The 16,737-nt window shown below is 47.0% G+C and overlaps 1 protein-coding gene across 6 annotated transcripts in view; it reads left to right on the top strand.

The window, feature by feature from the left end:
• Positions 1–16,737, top strand: part of AGBL2 (AGBL carboxypeptidase 2) — a 75,100-nt gene that overhangs the window by 39,164 nt on the left and 19,199 nt on the right. For 3 of the 6 annotated variants that reach the window (XM_017865770.1, XM_017865768.1, XM_017865772.1), the window contains exons 13-17: positions 7,158–7,224; positions 8,356–8,475; positions 8,982–9,089; positions 12,962–13,048; positions 15,759–15,845. In XM_017865770.1, the coding sequence (XP_017721259.1) occupies positions 7,158–7,224; positions 8,356–8,475; positions 8,982–9,089; positions 12,962–13,048; positions 15,759–15,845 (469 nt within the window). Of the gene's footprint in view, positions 1–7,157; positions 7,225–8,355; positions 8,476–8,981; positions 9,090–12,961; positions 13,049–13,180; positions 13,492–15,758; positions 15,846–16,737 lie in introns of those variants that run through there. The other 3 variants (XM_017865773.1, XM_017865769.1, XM_017865774.1) reach the window with 2 other exon arrangements.

The following is a 16,737-nucleotide window of genomic DNA, read 5'->3' as shown; positions in this document are numbered from 1 at the left end:
GGCTGGAGTGCAGTGGCCGGATCTCAGCTCACTGCAAGCTCCGCCTCCCGGGTTTACGCCATTCTCCTGCCTCAGCCTCCCGAGTAGCTGGGACTACAGGCGCCCGCCACCTCACCCGGCTAGTTTTTTGTATTTTTTAGTAGTGACGGGGTTTCACTGGGTTAGCCAGGATGGTCTCGATCTCCTGACCTCGTGATCTGCCCGTCTCGGCCTCCCAAAGTGCTGGGATTACAGGCTTGAGCCACTCACTGCGCCCGGCCCAGAAGAGTGATTTTTTAAAAAACCTAAAGCAGGCACAGTGGCTCACACCTGTAATCCCAGGACTTTGGGAGGCCGAGGCTGGCGGATCACCTGAGGTCAGGAGTTCAAGACCAGCCTGACCAAGTAGGTCTGGCTGTATCTCATATCCAATCCACAGGCAAATCCTAATGTTTATAATTTCAAAATATATCTAGAATCCAACCAATTCACACATCCCCCCGCAACCACTGCTGCTACTCTGGTCTAAGCCTCCATTACCTTTTACTTGTATTATTGGGAGAAACCCCATCTCTACTAAAAATACAAAATTAGTTGGATGTGATGGCACATGCCTGTAATCCCAGCTACTCGGGAGGCTGAAGCAGGAGAATCGCTGGAACCTGGGAGGCGGAGGTTGCAGTGAGCCGAGATCACACCATTGCAGCCTGGGCAATAAGAGCGAAACTACATCTCAAAAAATAAATAAATAACCTAAATCAGATCATATCATTTATCTGTTGAAAGCACTTCAGTATCTCCCCAACTCAGATTTTAAAAAGCCAAAGACCCTACAATGGCCTGTAAGGCTATAGGCCTCCTGATACCTCTATGGCCTCCACCCTAAGCCTTTTTTTTTTTTTTTTTTGAGACAGAGTCTCGCTCTATCACCCAGGCTGAGGCTGGAGTGCAATGGCATGATCTCGGCTCACTGCAACCTCCGCCTCCCGGGTTCAAGCAATTCTCCTGCCTCAGCCCCCCAAGTAGCTGGGACTACAGGTGCACGCTGCCATGGCTGGCTAATTTTTTGTATTTTAGTAGAGACGGGATTTCACTGTGTTGCCTAGGCTGGTCTCGAACTCCTGACCTCAGGCAATCCGCCCACCTCGGCCTCCCAAAGTGCTGGGATGACAGGCGTGAGCCACCGCACCCAGCCAAATGCTGCCTTTTTCAACATGATCTATACATGTTACTCTAATGCTACAGCTTGCTCCCCTCCTTCACCCTCCTGCCACTCCTTATCCCCCTTAGGTGCTCTACATTTTTCCATAGCATTTATTGCCTCTGTCATTCTATATCATTTAAGTCTTTATTGTATCTGTTTTATTTATTTATTTTTATTATTATTATTTTTTGAGACAGACTTTTGCTCTTGTTGCCCAGGCTGGAGTACAATGGCGTGATCTCCACTCACTGCAACCTTCGTCTCTGGGTTCAAGCTATTCTCCTGCCTCAGCCGCCTGAGTAGCTGGGATTACAGGCACCCACCACCGCGGCTGGCTAATTTTTAGTAGAACGCGATTTCAACATGTTGGCCAGGCTGGTTGCGAACTCCTGACCTCAGGTGATCCACCCACCTTGGCCTCCCAAAGTGCTGGGATTACAGGCATGAGCCACTGCACCTGGCCTATTTTCTTTTTTTTTTTTTTTGAGATAGAGTCTCACTCTGTCGCCCAGGCTGGAGTCCAATGGCGTGATCTCGGCTCACTGCAACCTCCGCCTCCCAGGTTCGAGCAATTCTTCTGCCTCAGTCTCCCAAGTAGCTGGGATTACAGGCACCCACCACTAAGTCCCACTAATTTTTTTTTTTTTTGAGACAGAATTTCTCTCTTGTTGCCCAGGCTAGAGTGCAATGGTGCAATCTCGGCTCACTGCACGCGCTGCAGCCTCTGTCTCCGGGTTCAAGCGATTCTCCTGCCTCAGTCTCCCAAGTAGCTAGGATTACAGGCATGTGCCACCAAGCCTGGCTAGTTTTCTATTTTTAGTAGAGATGAGATTTCTCCATATTGGTCAGGCTGGTCTTGAACTCCTGACCTCAGGTGATCTGCCCACTTCGGCCTCCCAAAGTCCTGGGATTACAGGCATGAACCACCGCGCCCGGCCATCTAATTTTTGTATTTTTAGTAGAGATGAGGTTTCACCATGTTGCCCAGGCTGGTCTTGAACTCCTGACCTCAGGTGATCCACCCACCTTGGCCTCCCAGGGTGCTGGGATGACAGGCGTGAGCCACCACACCCAGCCAATATCTGTTGTTTATTGTCTGTTTCCCTCTACTAGGAGACAGGTTCCACAAAGTCAGAGATCTTTTCGTTTGCTCTGTATCTCATGCACCTAGAATGGTACCTGTTCTGTACCTAGCACAGAGGAAGAGCTCAATAAATTTTTTTTTTTTTTTTTTTTTTTTTTTTGAGACGTAGTCTCGCTCTGTCGCCCAGGCTGGAGTGCAGTGGCCAGATCTCAGCTCACTGCAAGCTCCGCCTCCCGGGTTTACGCCATTCTCCTGCCTCAGCCTCCCAAGTAGCTGGGACTACAGGCGCCCGCCATCTTGCCCGGCTAATTTTTGTATTTTTTTAGTAGAGATGGGGTTTCACCGTGTTAGCCAGGATGGTCTCGATCTCCTGACCTCGTGATCCGCCCGTCTCGGCCTCCCAAAGTGCTGGGATTACAGGCTTGAGCCATCGCGCCCGGCCAAATGTTTTTTAAATTAAGCATTCAGAATCTCATCTCTACCCTCATAGTCTCCCCAGCTATTTAGGAAGCCCCCAAAAGGTTATGTCTCCCAGGTGTGCAAGAATACCTTCTACTCCAACTTACTGGCTAAAGTGCCTCATGGATGACCCAGCTACCTTCAGGCTTCTGGACTGATGTGGAAGTCTTCTGACAGAGGCTGCACTGTAGTCTGTGGTGGACAGTGGAAAAGGGATGGCTCTTTCATCCACTCTATGGCACAATGACATCTGGGCCCAAAAGCAATTCTGAGTCTCACAAATATTTCTTTAGGGACCTTAAACTTAAAGTAGGCCATCAGGCCAGGTCGTGTGGCCCATTCACCATGTCATCCCTTCCACTCTCTTAGAATCCTATGCCTAACTCACCAAGACCTCTGCACCAACCCCTCTCCAAATACAGCCTCAAAAACAAAATGCCAGCTGGACGCAGTGGCTCACACCTGTAGTCTTAGCACTTTGGGAGGCCAAGATGGGTGGATCACTTCAGCCCAGGAGTTCAAGACAAGCCTTGGCAACATGGAGAAACCCTGTCTCTACAAGAAATGCAAAAATTAGCCAGGCATGGTGATTCATGCCTGTTGTCCCAGCTACTTGGGAGGCTAAGGTGAGAGGATCATTTGAATCCAGGAGGTCAAGGCTGCAGTGAGCCAGGATTGCACGACTGCACTCCAACCTGGGCGACACAGTGAGACCTTGTCTCAAAAAAAAAAAATGTACTCTGCATATCAACTCATAGAAATAGTGCCAAGGTGTGGCTAGGCATGATGGCTCATGTCTGTAATCCCAGCACTTTGGGAGGCCAAGATGGGAGGATTGCTTGAGGCCAGGAGTTGGAGGCCAGCTTGGTCAACATAGTGAGACCCCATCTCTATTTTTTAAAAAATTTAAAAAGAAATAAATAGGGCCCAAGGGGAATCAATTCAGAAACAGGCAGACTCTACATTCTAGTGGCTCAGCCGGGACACTCTGATGCACATGGTTAAGAATTATTGAAACCAATTTGCCAGCCTCTGCCTCAAGAGACCGGCTGTCACAGCCTCCAGTGGGGTTCCACCTATCCATTGTCACGATTGCACAGGAAAGCAGACTGTGAGTGTACAAGCCCAGTTTGAGTTTGCCTTGTGTATGTACACACATAGGTTTTGACACTTTCTGGGACACACTGCTTTTAGTGCTTTTGTCCCATTTGCTAACGTTTTCTACCAACAGGACTTGCAGTGTCCACTAGAAAAAAACCTTGTGAGAACAGGGAATTGGGAATTAGATCAGAGATGGGGTTTTCTTCCTGCTGTCTTTCTGTGGGACTACTCATTGTGCACTGAGAGGAGCGAGGGGAGCAGAAACAAATGAAGGGTTGGGCAGCTGAATGGTTTGAAATGCTGACTTCTCCCATGTGATTCGAGCTCTACACCAACAAATGTTTTTTGTTTGTTTTTGAGATGGAGTCTCACTCTGTCACCCAAGCTGGAGTGTAGTGGTGCGATCTTGGCTCACTGCATCATTGCAATCTCCACCTCCTGGGTTCAAGCAATTCTCATGCCTCAGTCTCCCGAGTAGCTGGAATTACAGGCACCCGCTACCACACCCAGCTAATTTTTTTTTGTATTTTTAGTAGAGATGGAGTTTCACAATGTTGGCCAGGCTTGTCTTGAATTCCTGACCTCAAGTGATCTGCCCGTCTCAGCCTCCCAAAGTGCTGGGATTACAGGCATGAGCCACCGCGCCTGGCCTTGTGCCAGTAAACTGTATGTATAGACCCCCGTCATAGAGAACAGCTCTTGGTTCTAGCCAACTAAACCCCAGGAAAGAGGAAAATATAATGTGACACTTAAGCAAAAGACATGAAGAAAGAAAGGTTTGATTATTTGAGTTTTCATTCATCCTAGCCCTTGCAGAAAGGGGGAGTACACAGTTTGTGAGGGAGGACTTTAGATTAGTCTAAATGAGCATCCACACCTTTTTTTTTTTAGAAAGAGTGTCACTCTGTCGCCCAGGCTAGAGTCAGTGGCGCAATCACAGCTCACTGTAGCCTCAAACTCCTGGGCTCAAATGATCCTCCCAGCTCAGCCTTCCCAGTAGCTGAGACTACAGGTGTGCACTACCACACCTGGCTAATTTTTGTATTTTTTTGTAGAGACAGGGTTTTGCCATGTTGCCCAGGCTGGTCTTAAATTTCTAGGCTCAAGAGGTTTTTGAGCCTCAGCCTCCCAAAGTGCTGGGATGACAGGTGTGAGCCACTATGCCCAGCCAACCTTTTTTTTCTTTCTTTTTTTTTTTTTAATAGAGACAGGGTATCACTATGTTGCCCAGTCTGGTCTTTAATTCCTGGCCTCAAGCAATCCCTCCTGCCTTGGTCTCACAAAGTGTGGGGATTATAGGCATGAGCCACCATGCCTGGCCTCATTCAAAACTTTTGAAGGAAAATTGGGGTGATAAAAGTAATCTTGGTCTCTGACCTGAAGGTTCTTTTTGTTATTTATATATTTTTTGAGATAGGTTCTTGCCCTTTTGCTTAGATTGGAGTGCAGTGGCACAATCTCGGCTCACTGCAGCCTCAACTTCCTGGGCACTAGTGGTCCTCCTATCTCAGTCTCCCAAGTGTCTGGGACCACAGGCAGGCACCACCACTACCAGCTAATTAAAACAAAACATTTTTTTTGTAGATACAGCGACTTACTGTGTCACCCAGGCTCAGATTGTTTATTAAATGCATTTGTTTATATATTGAATACATTTCTTCAAAGTACCTGTTAGGATCCTGGATTTCTGAATTGGTACCAGCCAAAGAGGAATAAATGAGAAAGATCCCTTGTTTTTCCTTTTTTTTTTTTTTTTTTTTGAGGCGCAAGTCCCCGCTCTGTCACCCGACTGGAGTGCCAGTGGCCGATTCCAGCTCACTGCAAGCTCCGCCCTCCGCCGGTTTAACACCATTCCGCCCTCAGCCCTCCGAGTAAGCTTGGACTACAGCGCCCGCAACCTCGCCGGCCTATTTTTGGTTTTTTTTTTTTTTTTTTTTGTATTTAGTAGAGACGGGGTTTTCACTGTGTTAGCGGCCAGGATGGTCTCGATCTCCTGACCTCGTGATCCGCGGACCGTCTCGGCCTCCCCAAAGTGCCTGGGATTACAGCCTTGAGCCCACCCCGCCGCCGGGCCACAGATCCCTTGTTTTCAAACAAATGACAGTTCTCTACTCTTCTCTAGGCCTGCACGTTGAGAATCCTGTGGCCTCTCACAACCTCCACCAAGGGCGATTTTGCCCATCTGGCCAGTATTTGCTTTGCCATATGGATTGCAAACCCTTTGGTGCCAGAGGCTCTGCCTCGTTCATCTGTGCTCCCTGTGCCTAACACACTGCTTGGCACGCAGTAGGTGTTTGGAGTGAATGGATGAATGTGCTTGTCAAGAATTCTTTTTTTGGGGCTGGGTGCGGTGGCTCATGCCTGTTATCCCAGCACTTCGGGAGGCCAAGGCGGGAAGATCATGAAGTCAGGAAATCGAGACCATCCTGGCTAACACGGTGAAACCCCATCTCTAAAAATACAAAAAATTAGCTGGGCGTGATGGCGGGCGCCTGTAGTTTCAGCTACTTGGGAGGTTGACAGAGTGAGACTCCGTCTCAAAAAAAATTCTTTTTTTTTTTTTTTTTTTTTTTGAGACAGCTTCACTCTTGTTGCCTAGGCTGGAGTGCAATGGCGCAGTCTTGGCTCACTGCAACCTCTGCCTCCCAGGTTCAAGCGATTCTCCTGCCTCAGCCTCCTGAGTAGCTGGGACTACAGGTGTGCGCCACCACACCCAGATAATTTTTTTGTATTTCGTAGAGACACGGTTTCACCATTTTAGTCAGGGTGGTCTCAAACTCCTGACTTCAGGTGATCCACCCACCTCGGCCTCCCAAAATGCTGGGATTACAGGCATGCTCCACCGCGCGTGGCCATCAAGAATTCTTAGTAATTGCTCAGGCGCAGTTGCTCATACCTGTAATCTCAGTACTTTAGGAGGCTGAGGCAAGAGGATCGCTTAAACACAAAAGTTCAAGACCAGCCCAGGCAACATAGTGGGACCCTGTGACTACAAGAATTTTAAAAATTAGTCAGGCATGGTGGCATGAGCCTGTAGTCCCAGCTGCTCAGAAGGCTGAGGTGGGAGGATCTCTTGAGCCTGGGAGGTCAAGGCTGCAGTGATCTGTGATCACAGTACTGCACTCCAGCCTGGGTGACAGAGTGAGACCCTGTCCCAAAAATATAAAAAAGGAAGAAAATAATAATTTTTAGTAATTGAAGCATAGACAATGAAAGAAATAGTAGACTAGAAGATATCCTAATCTTAATCCCATACAGCTGGTCTGGTAAATGTTATGCTTCCTAGACATATCAATGACAGTTATTTCCTCTTTTTTCTTTTGGAAACAGCACCAGTGGCTCTGACAGTTCTCTCTCAGATGGTCTTCCTGTTCACCTAGCAAACATAGCAGATGAGGTGAGCTGAACTCTTATACCCAGGAAATAGCAGCCTTAAAAAAAATCATGACACTGCCAGCCAATTTGTTGGAATTTTCCAACTGTCCTAAGACTCGCAGAAAATATACAACAGTGTCCTAACTAGTCACCCTGCCCTAAAGTCCCTTGTTTTGTCCTTTATAACTTTCTTGCTTCATTATTAAGGCCACCTTAAGGTAACACCCAAACTGAATATTTTAACCACACGTCTAATGATCATTATTGTCTGGACCTGACATTATTGCCATAAGTAATCTGATTTCATATTGTAAATCACAGATATTTGGTTATTGGTGTAAGTGCCCCTTTGTGAGGCTTTTTTGTTGTTGTTGTCCTTGTTGTTTTGAGATGGAGTCTTGCTCTGTCTCCCAGGCTGGAGTGCAGTGGTACAAACTTCCACCTTCTGGGTTCAAGCAATTCTCCGCCTCAGCCTCCTGAGTAGCTGGGATTACAGGCACACACCACCACGCCTGGCTAATTTTTGTATTTTTAGTAGAGATGGTTGGCCATCCTGGTTTCAAACTCCTGACCTCGTGATCTGCCTGCCTTGGCCTCCCAAAGTGCTGGGGTTACAGGCGTGAGCCGCCGCACCGGGCCTTTTTTTTTTTTTTGAGATGGAGTCTCACTCTGTCACCCAGGATGGAGTGCAGTGGCATGATCTCAGCTCACCGCAACCTCCACCTCCCGGGTTCAAGCAATTCTTCTACCTCAGCCTCCTGAGTAACTGGGATTACAGTCACCTGCCACCTTGCCCGGCTAATTTTTGTATTTTTAGTAGAGATGGGGTTTCACCATGTTGGCCAGGCTGGTATCGAACTCTTGACCTCAAGTGATCCACCCGCTTCAGCCTCCCAAAGTGTTGGGATTACAGGTGCCCAACCATAAGTACCCCTTTGGCAGTTTATCGATAACAGTGGGATTTGGGGGTATTAAGTAGGAAGCATCCTCCAGTAAGGAGGGAACTGAACTGTTTGTTTATTCTCCAAACCAACACCATGAGGCTGCATACCGAGTTAGCCTTTGTGTCTTGAGCGTTGCATGAAGAGTGCCATATGTGGGTAGTCCTAGTTCTGGAATCCTCAATGACCAGTTTCTCTACTTTCCGGAATAGCTGACTCAGAAGAAGAAGATGTTTAAGAAGAAAAAAAAGAAGTCACTTCAGACTAGGAAACAGCGAAATGAGCAGTATCAGAAAAAAAATTTGATGTGGAAGTTAACAGAAGATACCTCAGTAAGAAAGCCTTGCTGGCTATTTCTACTGTCTGGTTTCAGAGCATTCCATAGAGGGAGAAGGAAAGGGGGTTAAAGTTTACGCTAAACCAAAAAGGTGATGGAGATTGGGGCAGGAGGAAACTTTCTGTTTTGGGATCAGAACCTTCCGGGGGCCCTCTGGGCATCTCTGAGCAGGTTTCAGCCTTGGTCCACTGATCCTCTCTTATACTCTGGCATAGGAAGTCTGGGTTTTAGCCAAGTCTGAATTTCCAGAGGAAAGACATGGTACTGGAATGGTAGTGGCCAGAGCTAGTCAGGAGTAGATGGATGGCTGGGGGCCAGGCCTGGTCCAGGCTCAGACAGCTGGATAGCTCATCGATCTTTGTCCAAGCTGCCACACTCATACCATACCCTCTGCTTTCTAAAGACAAATGTGCTTTCAGAGGTACAAGTTTTGCTGTTGGGTAAATTGGATCAATTTTGAATAGATCAATTGAAAAAGATTCTTTTTTTACTCAATCCTAGGAAAGGGCAGGATTTGCTTCTACTCTGCAAAATCATCCAGCCTTTTTCAGAAACTCAGAGAATTCCAGTTTTTTACCAATGAGAAGTGAAAACCCAAGGTTAAATGAGGTAGTATTTTTGTTTTTGACTCTTTGTCACACAAATTCTCTAACCTCTCAGATTAGCACCTCTCTCCCACAAGGTGACAAATGTAGTAGCCATTTATGTTACCCTAACCTGACAGTGCCACTGGGAGCAAGAAAACATTAAAACTGGGGGAGACATTGACACTGCTTTGGATTAGACATGACTGAAGTCTGGAATCAAATATTGGTGATTTGTGATTTTACACCAAGAACATAAGAATGGGCTGCCTTACTTGCCATCCATTCATCCATCTACCCACCCATCTACTCAATCAGCAAATTTTATTTTAAAATAAATCAACGAATTTTATTGGGCACCTACTACATGCCAGTCCCTTTACTGGGTGCTGTGAATGCAACCTTGAATAAAATACTATCCCTGCCTCAGGGACTTCAGACTCCCGTGGAGATTTCAGCAAGTAAGTAGGAAATTGTATCACAGAGTAGGATGCAGTGGCAACACAGAGGAGAGACACTCAACCAATGTTTAGTACTTTATAGTTTTATGGCAATAAAATCTTTGATTTTTTTTTCTTTTTTTTTTTGAGAAAGAGTCTTGCTCTATCCCCAGGCTGGAGTGCAGTGGCCGGATCTCAGCTCACTGCAAGCTCCGCCTCCCGGGTTTATGCCAGTCTCCTGCCTCAGCCTCCCGAGTAGCTGGGACTACAGGCTCCCACCACCTCGCCCGGCTAGTTTTTTGTATTTTAGTAGAGATGGGGTTTCACCGTGTTAGCCAGGATGGTCTCGATCTTCTGACCTCGTGATCTGCCCATCTCGGCCTCCCAAAGTGCTGGGATTACAGGCTTGAGCCACCGCGCCCAGCCTTTTTTTCTTTTTTTGAGATAGAGTCTTACTCTGTTACCCAGGCTGGAGTGCAGCTTCCACCTCTTGGGTTCAAGTGATTCTCGGGCCTCAGCCTCTGGAGTAGCTGGGATTACAGGTGCCTACCACCATGCTTGGCTAATTTTTGTATTTTTATTAGATGCAGGGTTTCGACATGTTGCCCAGGCTAGTCTCAAACTGCTAAGCTCAAGTAATCTACCCACTTTGGCCTCCCAAAGTGCTGGGATTATAGGCATGAGCTACCATGCCTGGCCAAAATCCTTGATTTTTTTATTGTAAAAAAAATAGGCTGTCCAGGCATGGTGGCTCACAGGCATGGTGGCTCACAGGCATGGTGGCTCACAGGCATGGTGGCTCACACCTGAAAGCCCAACACTTTGTGTGTTTTCTTTTTTGTTTCTTTTTTTGACACAAAAAAGGAAACAAAAGTCTCATTCTGTCACGCAGGCTTGAGTTCAGTGGCATGATCTCAGCTCACTACAACCTCCACCTCCCGGGTTCAAGTGATTCTCCTGCCTCAGCCTCCCATGGAGCTGAGATTACAGGCACCTGCCACCTTGCCTGGCTAATTTTTGTATTTTTAGTACAGACGAGGTCTCACCATGTTGGCAAGGCTGGTTTTGAACTCCTGACCTCAGGTGATCTGCCTGCCTCAGCCTACCAAAGTGCTGGGATTACAGGTGTGAGCCATTGTGCCTAGCCAAACCCAACACTTTGGAAAGCTGAGGCAGGAGGATCATTTGAGCCCAGGAGTTCAAGACCAGCCTACACAACATAGTGAGACCTCATCTCTACAAAAAAATAAACAAAAAATAGCTGGGTATAGTGGTGCACATAGTCCCACCTATTTGAGACACTGAGGTGGTCAGATCACATGAGACCAGAGTTGGAGGCTCCAGTGAGCCATGATCATACCACTGTACTCCAGCCTGGGTGGCCAGGCATGGTGGCTCACACCTGTAATCCCAGCACTTTGGGAGGCTGAGAGAGGAGGATTGCTTGGGTCCAGAAGTTTGAGACTAGCCCTGGCAACATAGCAAGACCCCATCTCTACAAAAAATTTTTTACAAATTAGCTAGACATGGCTGGACACAGTGGCTCATACCTGTAATCCCAGCACTGTGAGAGGACAAGATGGGTGGATCACATGAGACCAGGAGTTCAAGACCAGCCTGGCCAAAATGGAGAAACCCCATCTCTACTAAAAATACAAAAATTAGCTGGGCGTGGTGGTGTGTGCCTGTAGTCTCAGCTACTCAGGAAGCTGAGTCACAAGAATTGCTTGAACCCAGGAGGCAGAAGTTGCAGTGAGCTGAGATTGCACCATTGCACTCCAGCTCGGGCGACAGAGCAAGACTCTGTCTCAAAAAAATAAGAAGAAAAAAAATCAGCTATGCATTGTGGTGTATGCTTATAGTCCTAGCTACTTGAGAGGCTGAGGTAGGAGGATCGCTTGAGCCTGAAAGGTCAAGGCTACAGTGAGCTGTGATCCTACCACTGCACCCCAGCCTGGGTGACAGAGCAAGACCCTGCTTAAAAAAAAAAAGCGGGGCTCGGTTTTGAGGTCAGGTATGGTAGCTCACACCTGTAATCCCAGCACTTTGGGAGGAAAAGGTGGGAGGATCACTTGAGGCCAGGAGTTCAAGACCAGCCTGAGCAACATAGCAAGATCCTATCTCTACAAAAAATTTTAAAATTTAGCTGGATGCGGGCTGGGTGCAATGGCTCATGCCTGTAATCCCAACACTTTGGGAGGCTGAGACAGGCAGATCATGAGGTCAGGAGATTGAGACCATCCTAGCTAACATGGTGAAACCCCGTCTCTACTAAAAATACAAAAAATTAGCTAGGCGTGGTGGCACATCCCTGTAGTCCCAGCTACTCGGGAGGCCAAGGCAGGAGAATCACTTGAACCTGGGAGGTGGAGGTTGCAGTGAGCCGAGGTCACGCCACTGCACTCCAGCCTGGGCAATAGAGCAAGACCCCATCTCAAAAAAAAAAAAAAAAAAAAAAAAACTTAGCTGGATGTAGTAGCCTGCCCCTCCTGTAGTCCTAGCTACTTGGGAGGCTGAGGTGGGAGAATCACTTGAGTCCAGGAGTTTTAAGGTTACGGTGAGCTGTGATCCTACCACTGCATTCCACCCTAGGCGACAGAGTGAGACTTTGTCCCCCCCCCCCAAAAAAAAAGAATGGTTTTGGTACAATAGTTAGCCGATTCTTAGGGGATAGGGTGCAAAATGGGCCCTCCTCATGTGAAACACTACCCTATGGTTAACAGTGCTGCCCGGGCACGGTGGCTCATGCCTGTAATCCCAGCACTTTGGGAGGCCAAAGTGGGTGGATCACCTGACGTCAGGAGTTCGAGACCAGCCCAGCCAACATGGTGAAACCCTGTCTTCACTAAACATACAAAAATTAGCCAGGCGTGGTGGCAGGCGCCTGTAATTCCAGCTACTCGGGAAGCTGAGGCAGGAGAATCGCTTGAACTCAAGAGGTGGAGGTTGCTGTGAGCTGAGATTGCACCATTGCACTCCAGCCTGGGTGACAAGAGTGAAACTGTCTCAAAAAAAAGAGTACTGTAATGAGGTCTCACTGTGCAATACTGGGGAATCCCCACAGAGCACAGCTGGTGGCAAGAGCATAAATTTTGAAGTCTGCTTTGAGTTCAAATTTCAGCCCCACTGTTTAATATTCTGTGAGTCATCTGACCACCCCGGGGCTAAGTTTCTGCATCTAAAATACTGAGGTGATAATATCTACATCCTAAGGTTGTTGTGTGAATTAGTGTGAAAGTGTAAAGCACCTGGCATATCATAGGCACTCAGTACATTAGTCACTTTTCCTCCTTTGAATTGTTTTTCCTTCTTTGAATTATGTTTTGCCTGTCCTTTTGTGTGGGAATATCATAGTGAATCGACATGTATGAATAAGAAGCAAACAAATAATGTATATTCAATGTAATCGCACTTGTTCAAGTGGAAAATTTAGTGAGGATATGTTCATTTATTTTAGACAAATTTAAATAGAAGAGACAAAGACACCTCCCTGGACCCATCAATGGCCACCCTGATTCTGCCTAAGAATAAAGGGAGAATGCAGGTACTTCACCTAATATACTGTATATAGTTACATGCCAGTGATTAATTTTAATTAGTTCTTAAATGTATTATGTAATTTGGAGGGGCGGTGATGCACAGTCCAGTTTTACCTTCTTGGATTTGTTCTGCTCAGGTGCACATCTAAGGCATTTTGCATCCTCAGGCTACAAACCACCTGGTCCCTGGGGCATAGCAGGGCTGGAAGGAGCCCACCTAGGCTAAAAGCTTGCCATTGAAAATTTCATTTCATTTCAACGAACATTTTTTAGGCAGCCATTATTTTGAAACGCCATGGCAACATGTCAGGTAAGAAAGTAACAGGGAATAATGCACCTGTTCTCAGCCTTACGAGGTTAACAACACACAGAGTGTTGCCATGAATTATGAGGTGTGCTTCACATGCAGTGTTACCACTGACCATTCGGTACCAAGGTTTGTGAATTATTTGCTTTTTGTTGTTGTTATTTTGAGATGGAGTTTCACTCTTGTTGCCCAGGCTGGAGTGCAATGGCACAATCTCGGCTCACCGCAACCTCTGCCTCCCAGGTTCAAGCGATTCTCCTGCCTAAGCCTCCCCAGTAGCTGGGATTACAGGTATGTGCCACCATGCCTGGCTAATTTTCGTATTTTTAGTAGAGATGGGGTTTCTTCATGCGGGTCAGGCTGGTCTCGAACTCCTGACCTCAGGTGATCTTCCCGCCTCAGCCTCCCAAAGTGCTGGGATTACAGGCGTGAGCCTCTGTGCCCAGCCAATTATTTGCTTTTTTTAAAAAAGAATAAGTTTGGTCCGGCGCAGCTCCTCACGCCTGTAATCCCAGCACTTTGGGAGGACAAGGCAGATGGATCACATGAGGCCGGGAGTTCAAGGCCAGCCTGGCCAAAATGGTGAAACCCCATCTCTACAAAAAATACAAAAATTAGGCCGGGCGTGGTGGCTCACGCCTGTAATCCCAGCACTTTCAGAGGCCAAGGCAGGTGGATCACCTGAGGTCAGGAGTTCGACACCAGCCTGGCCAATGTGGTGAAACCCCATCTCTACTAAAAATACAAAATTAGCCAGATGTGGTGGTGCACACCTGTAATCCCAGCTCCTCAGGAGGCTGAGGCAGGAGAATCGCTTGAACCCGGGAGGCGGAGGTTGCAGTGAGCTGGGATCACACCATTGCACTCCAGCCTGGGCAATGAGCGAGACTCCCTCAAAAAAAAAAAAAAAAAATATTGGCTGAGCATGATGGCATGTGCCTGTAGTCCCAGCTACTCAGGAAGCTGAGTCACAAGAATTGCTTGAACCCAGGAGGCAGAAGTTGCAGTGAGCTGAGATTGCACCATTGCACTCCAGCCTAGGCAACAGAGTGAGACTCTGTCTCCAAAAAGAAAAAAAAAAATTAGCTAGGCATGGTGGTGCATGCTTATAGTCCTAGCTACTTGGGAGGCTGAGGTAGGAGGATCGCTTCAGCCTGAAAGGTCAAGACTGCAGTGAGCTGTGATCCTACCACTGCACCCCAGCCTGGGTGACACAGCAAGACCCTGTCTCAAAAAAAAGAAGAAAAAAAAGGGTTTTCAGGTCAAGTACAGTAGCTCACACCTGTAATCCCAGCACTTTGGGAGGCAAAGGTGGGAGGATCACTTGAGGTCGGGAAGTCAAGACCAGCCTGAGCAACATAGCAAGATCCTATCTCTACAAAAAATTTTTAAAACTAGGGCCGGGCGCAGTGGCTCACGCCTGTAATCCCAGCACTTTGGGAGGCCGAGGCGGGCGGATCATGAGGTCAGGAGATCAAGACCATCCTGGCGAACACAGTGAAACCCCGTCTCTACTAAAATACAAAATATTAGCCGGGCGTGGTCACGGGCGCCTGTAGTCCCAGCTTCTAGGGAGGCTGAGGCAGGAGAATGGCGTGAACCTGGGAGGCGGCGGAGCTTGCAGTGAGCCGAGATCACGCCACTGCACTCCAGCCTGGGCAACAAAGCAAGACTCCGTCTGAAAAAAAAAAAAAAAAAAAAAAAAAAAAACTTTAAAAATTACCTGGATGTGGTAGCCTGCCCCTGTAGTCCTAGCTACTTGGGAGGCTGAGGTGGGAGAATCACTTGAGTCCAGGAGTTTAAGGTTACAGTGAGCTGTGATCCTGCCACTGCACTCCACCCTAGATGACAGTGAGACTTTGTCCCCCTGCAAAAAAAAAGAAGAAAAAATATTTTGGTACAATAGTAGCTGATTCTTAGGGGATGGGATGCAAAATGGGCCTCCTCATGTGGAACACTACCCTATGGTTAACAGTGCTATAATGAGCTCTCACTGTGCAATACTGGGGAATCCCCACAGAGCACAGCTGGTGGCAAGAGCATAAATTTTGAAGTCTGCCTTGAGTTCAAACTTCCAGCCCCACTGTTTAATATTCTGTGAGTCGTCTGACCACCCCGGGGCTAAGTTTCTGCACCTGAAATACTGAGGTGATAATATCTACATCCTAAGGTTGTGTGAATTAGTGTGAAAGTATAAAGCACCTGGTATATCATAGGCACTCAGTACATTAGTCACTTTTCCTCCTTCGAACTGTTTTTCCTTCTTTGAATTATGTTTTGCCTATCCTTTTCTGTGAGAGTATCGTAATGAATTAACATATATTAATAAGCAAATAAATAATGTATATTCACTGTAATCACACTTGCTCAAGTGGAAAATTTAGTGAGGATATGTTCATTTATTTTAGACAAATTTAAATAGAAGAGACAAAGACACCTCCCTGGACCCATCAATGGCCACCCTGATTCTGCCTAAGAATAAAGGGAGAATGCAGGTACTTCACCTGATATACTGTACATAGTTACATGCCAGTGATTAATTTTAATTAGTTCTCAAATGTATTATGTAATTTGGAGGGGCGGTGATGCACAGTCCAGTTTTACCTTCTCGGATTTGTTCTGCTCAGGTGCACATCTAAGGCATTTTGCACCCTCAGGCTACAGTTACCACTGACCGTTCAGTACCAAGTTTTGTGAATTATTTGCTTTTTTAAAAGAATAAGTTTTAGGCCAGCCACAGTGGCTCACACCTGTAATCCCAGCACTTTGGGAGGCCAAGGCAGGCAGATGATTTGAGGTCAGGAGTTAGAGACCAGCCTGGCCAACATGGTGAAACCCCATCTCTATTAAAAATACAAAAATTAGCCGGGCGTGGTGGTGTGCGCCTGTAATCCCAGCTACTGGAGGGGCTGAGGCAGGAGAATCACTTGAACCAGGGAGGCAGAAGTTGCAGTGAGCTGAGATCGTGCCATTGCACTCCAGCCTGAGTACAGAGCGAGACTCCGTCTCAAAAAAAAAAAAAAAAAAAAATGTCAGAGTAAGTTTGGTCAGGTGCAGTGGCTCACAACTCTATGCACTTTAGGAGGCTGAGGAGAGTGGATCACCTGAGGTTAGGAGTTCAAGACCAGCCTGGCCAACATGGCCAAACCCTGTCTCAACTAAAAATATAAAAATTAGCTGGGTATAGTGGTGCATGCTTGAACCCCAGCTACTCGGGAGGCTGAGGCAGGAGAATCACTTGAATCCAGGAGGCAGAGTTTGCAGTGAGCCAAGATTGCACCACTGCACTCCAGCCTGGGCGACAGAGTGAGACTCTGTCTCTAAATAAATAAATAAATAAAATATAGAAAAATTTTAAAAATAATAAGTTTGAATGAATTCGTATTT

The sequence above is a fragment of the Rhinopithecus bieti genome, unplaced genomic scaffold (genome assembly GCF_001698545.2).
Source record: "Rhinopithecus bieti isolate Rb0 unplaced genomic scaffold, ASM169854v2 scaffold_81727, whole genome shotgun sequence".
NCBI classification, from domain to species: Eukaryota; Metazoa; Chordata; class Mammalia; order Primates; family Cercopithecidae; genus Rhinopithecus; species Rhinopithecus bieti.
Note: the sequence above shows the minus strand (reverse complement) of the source record. Positions and strands in the feature narration are given on the sequence as shown.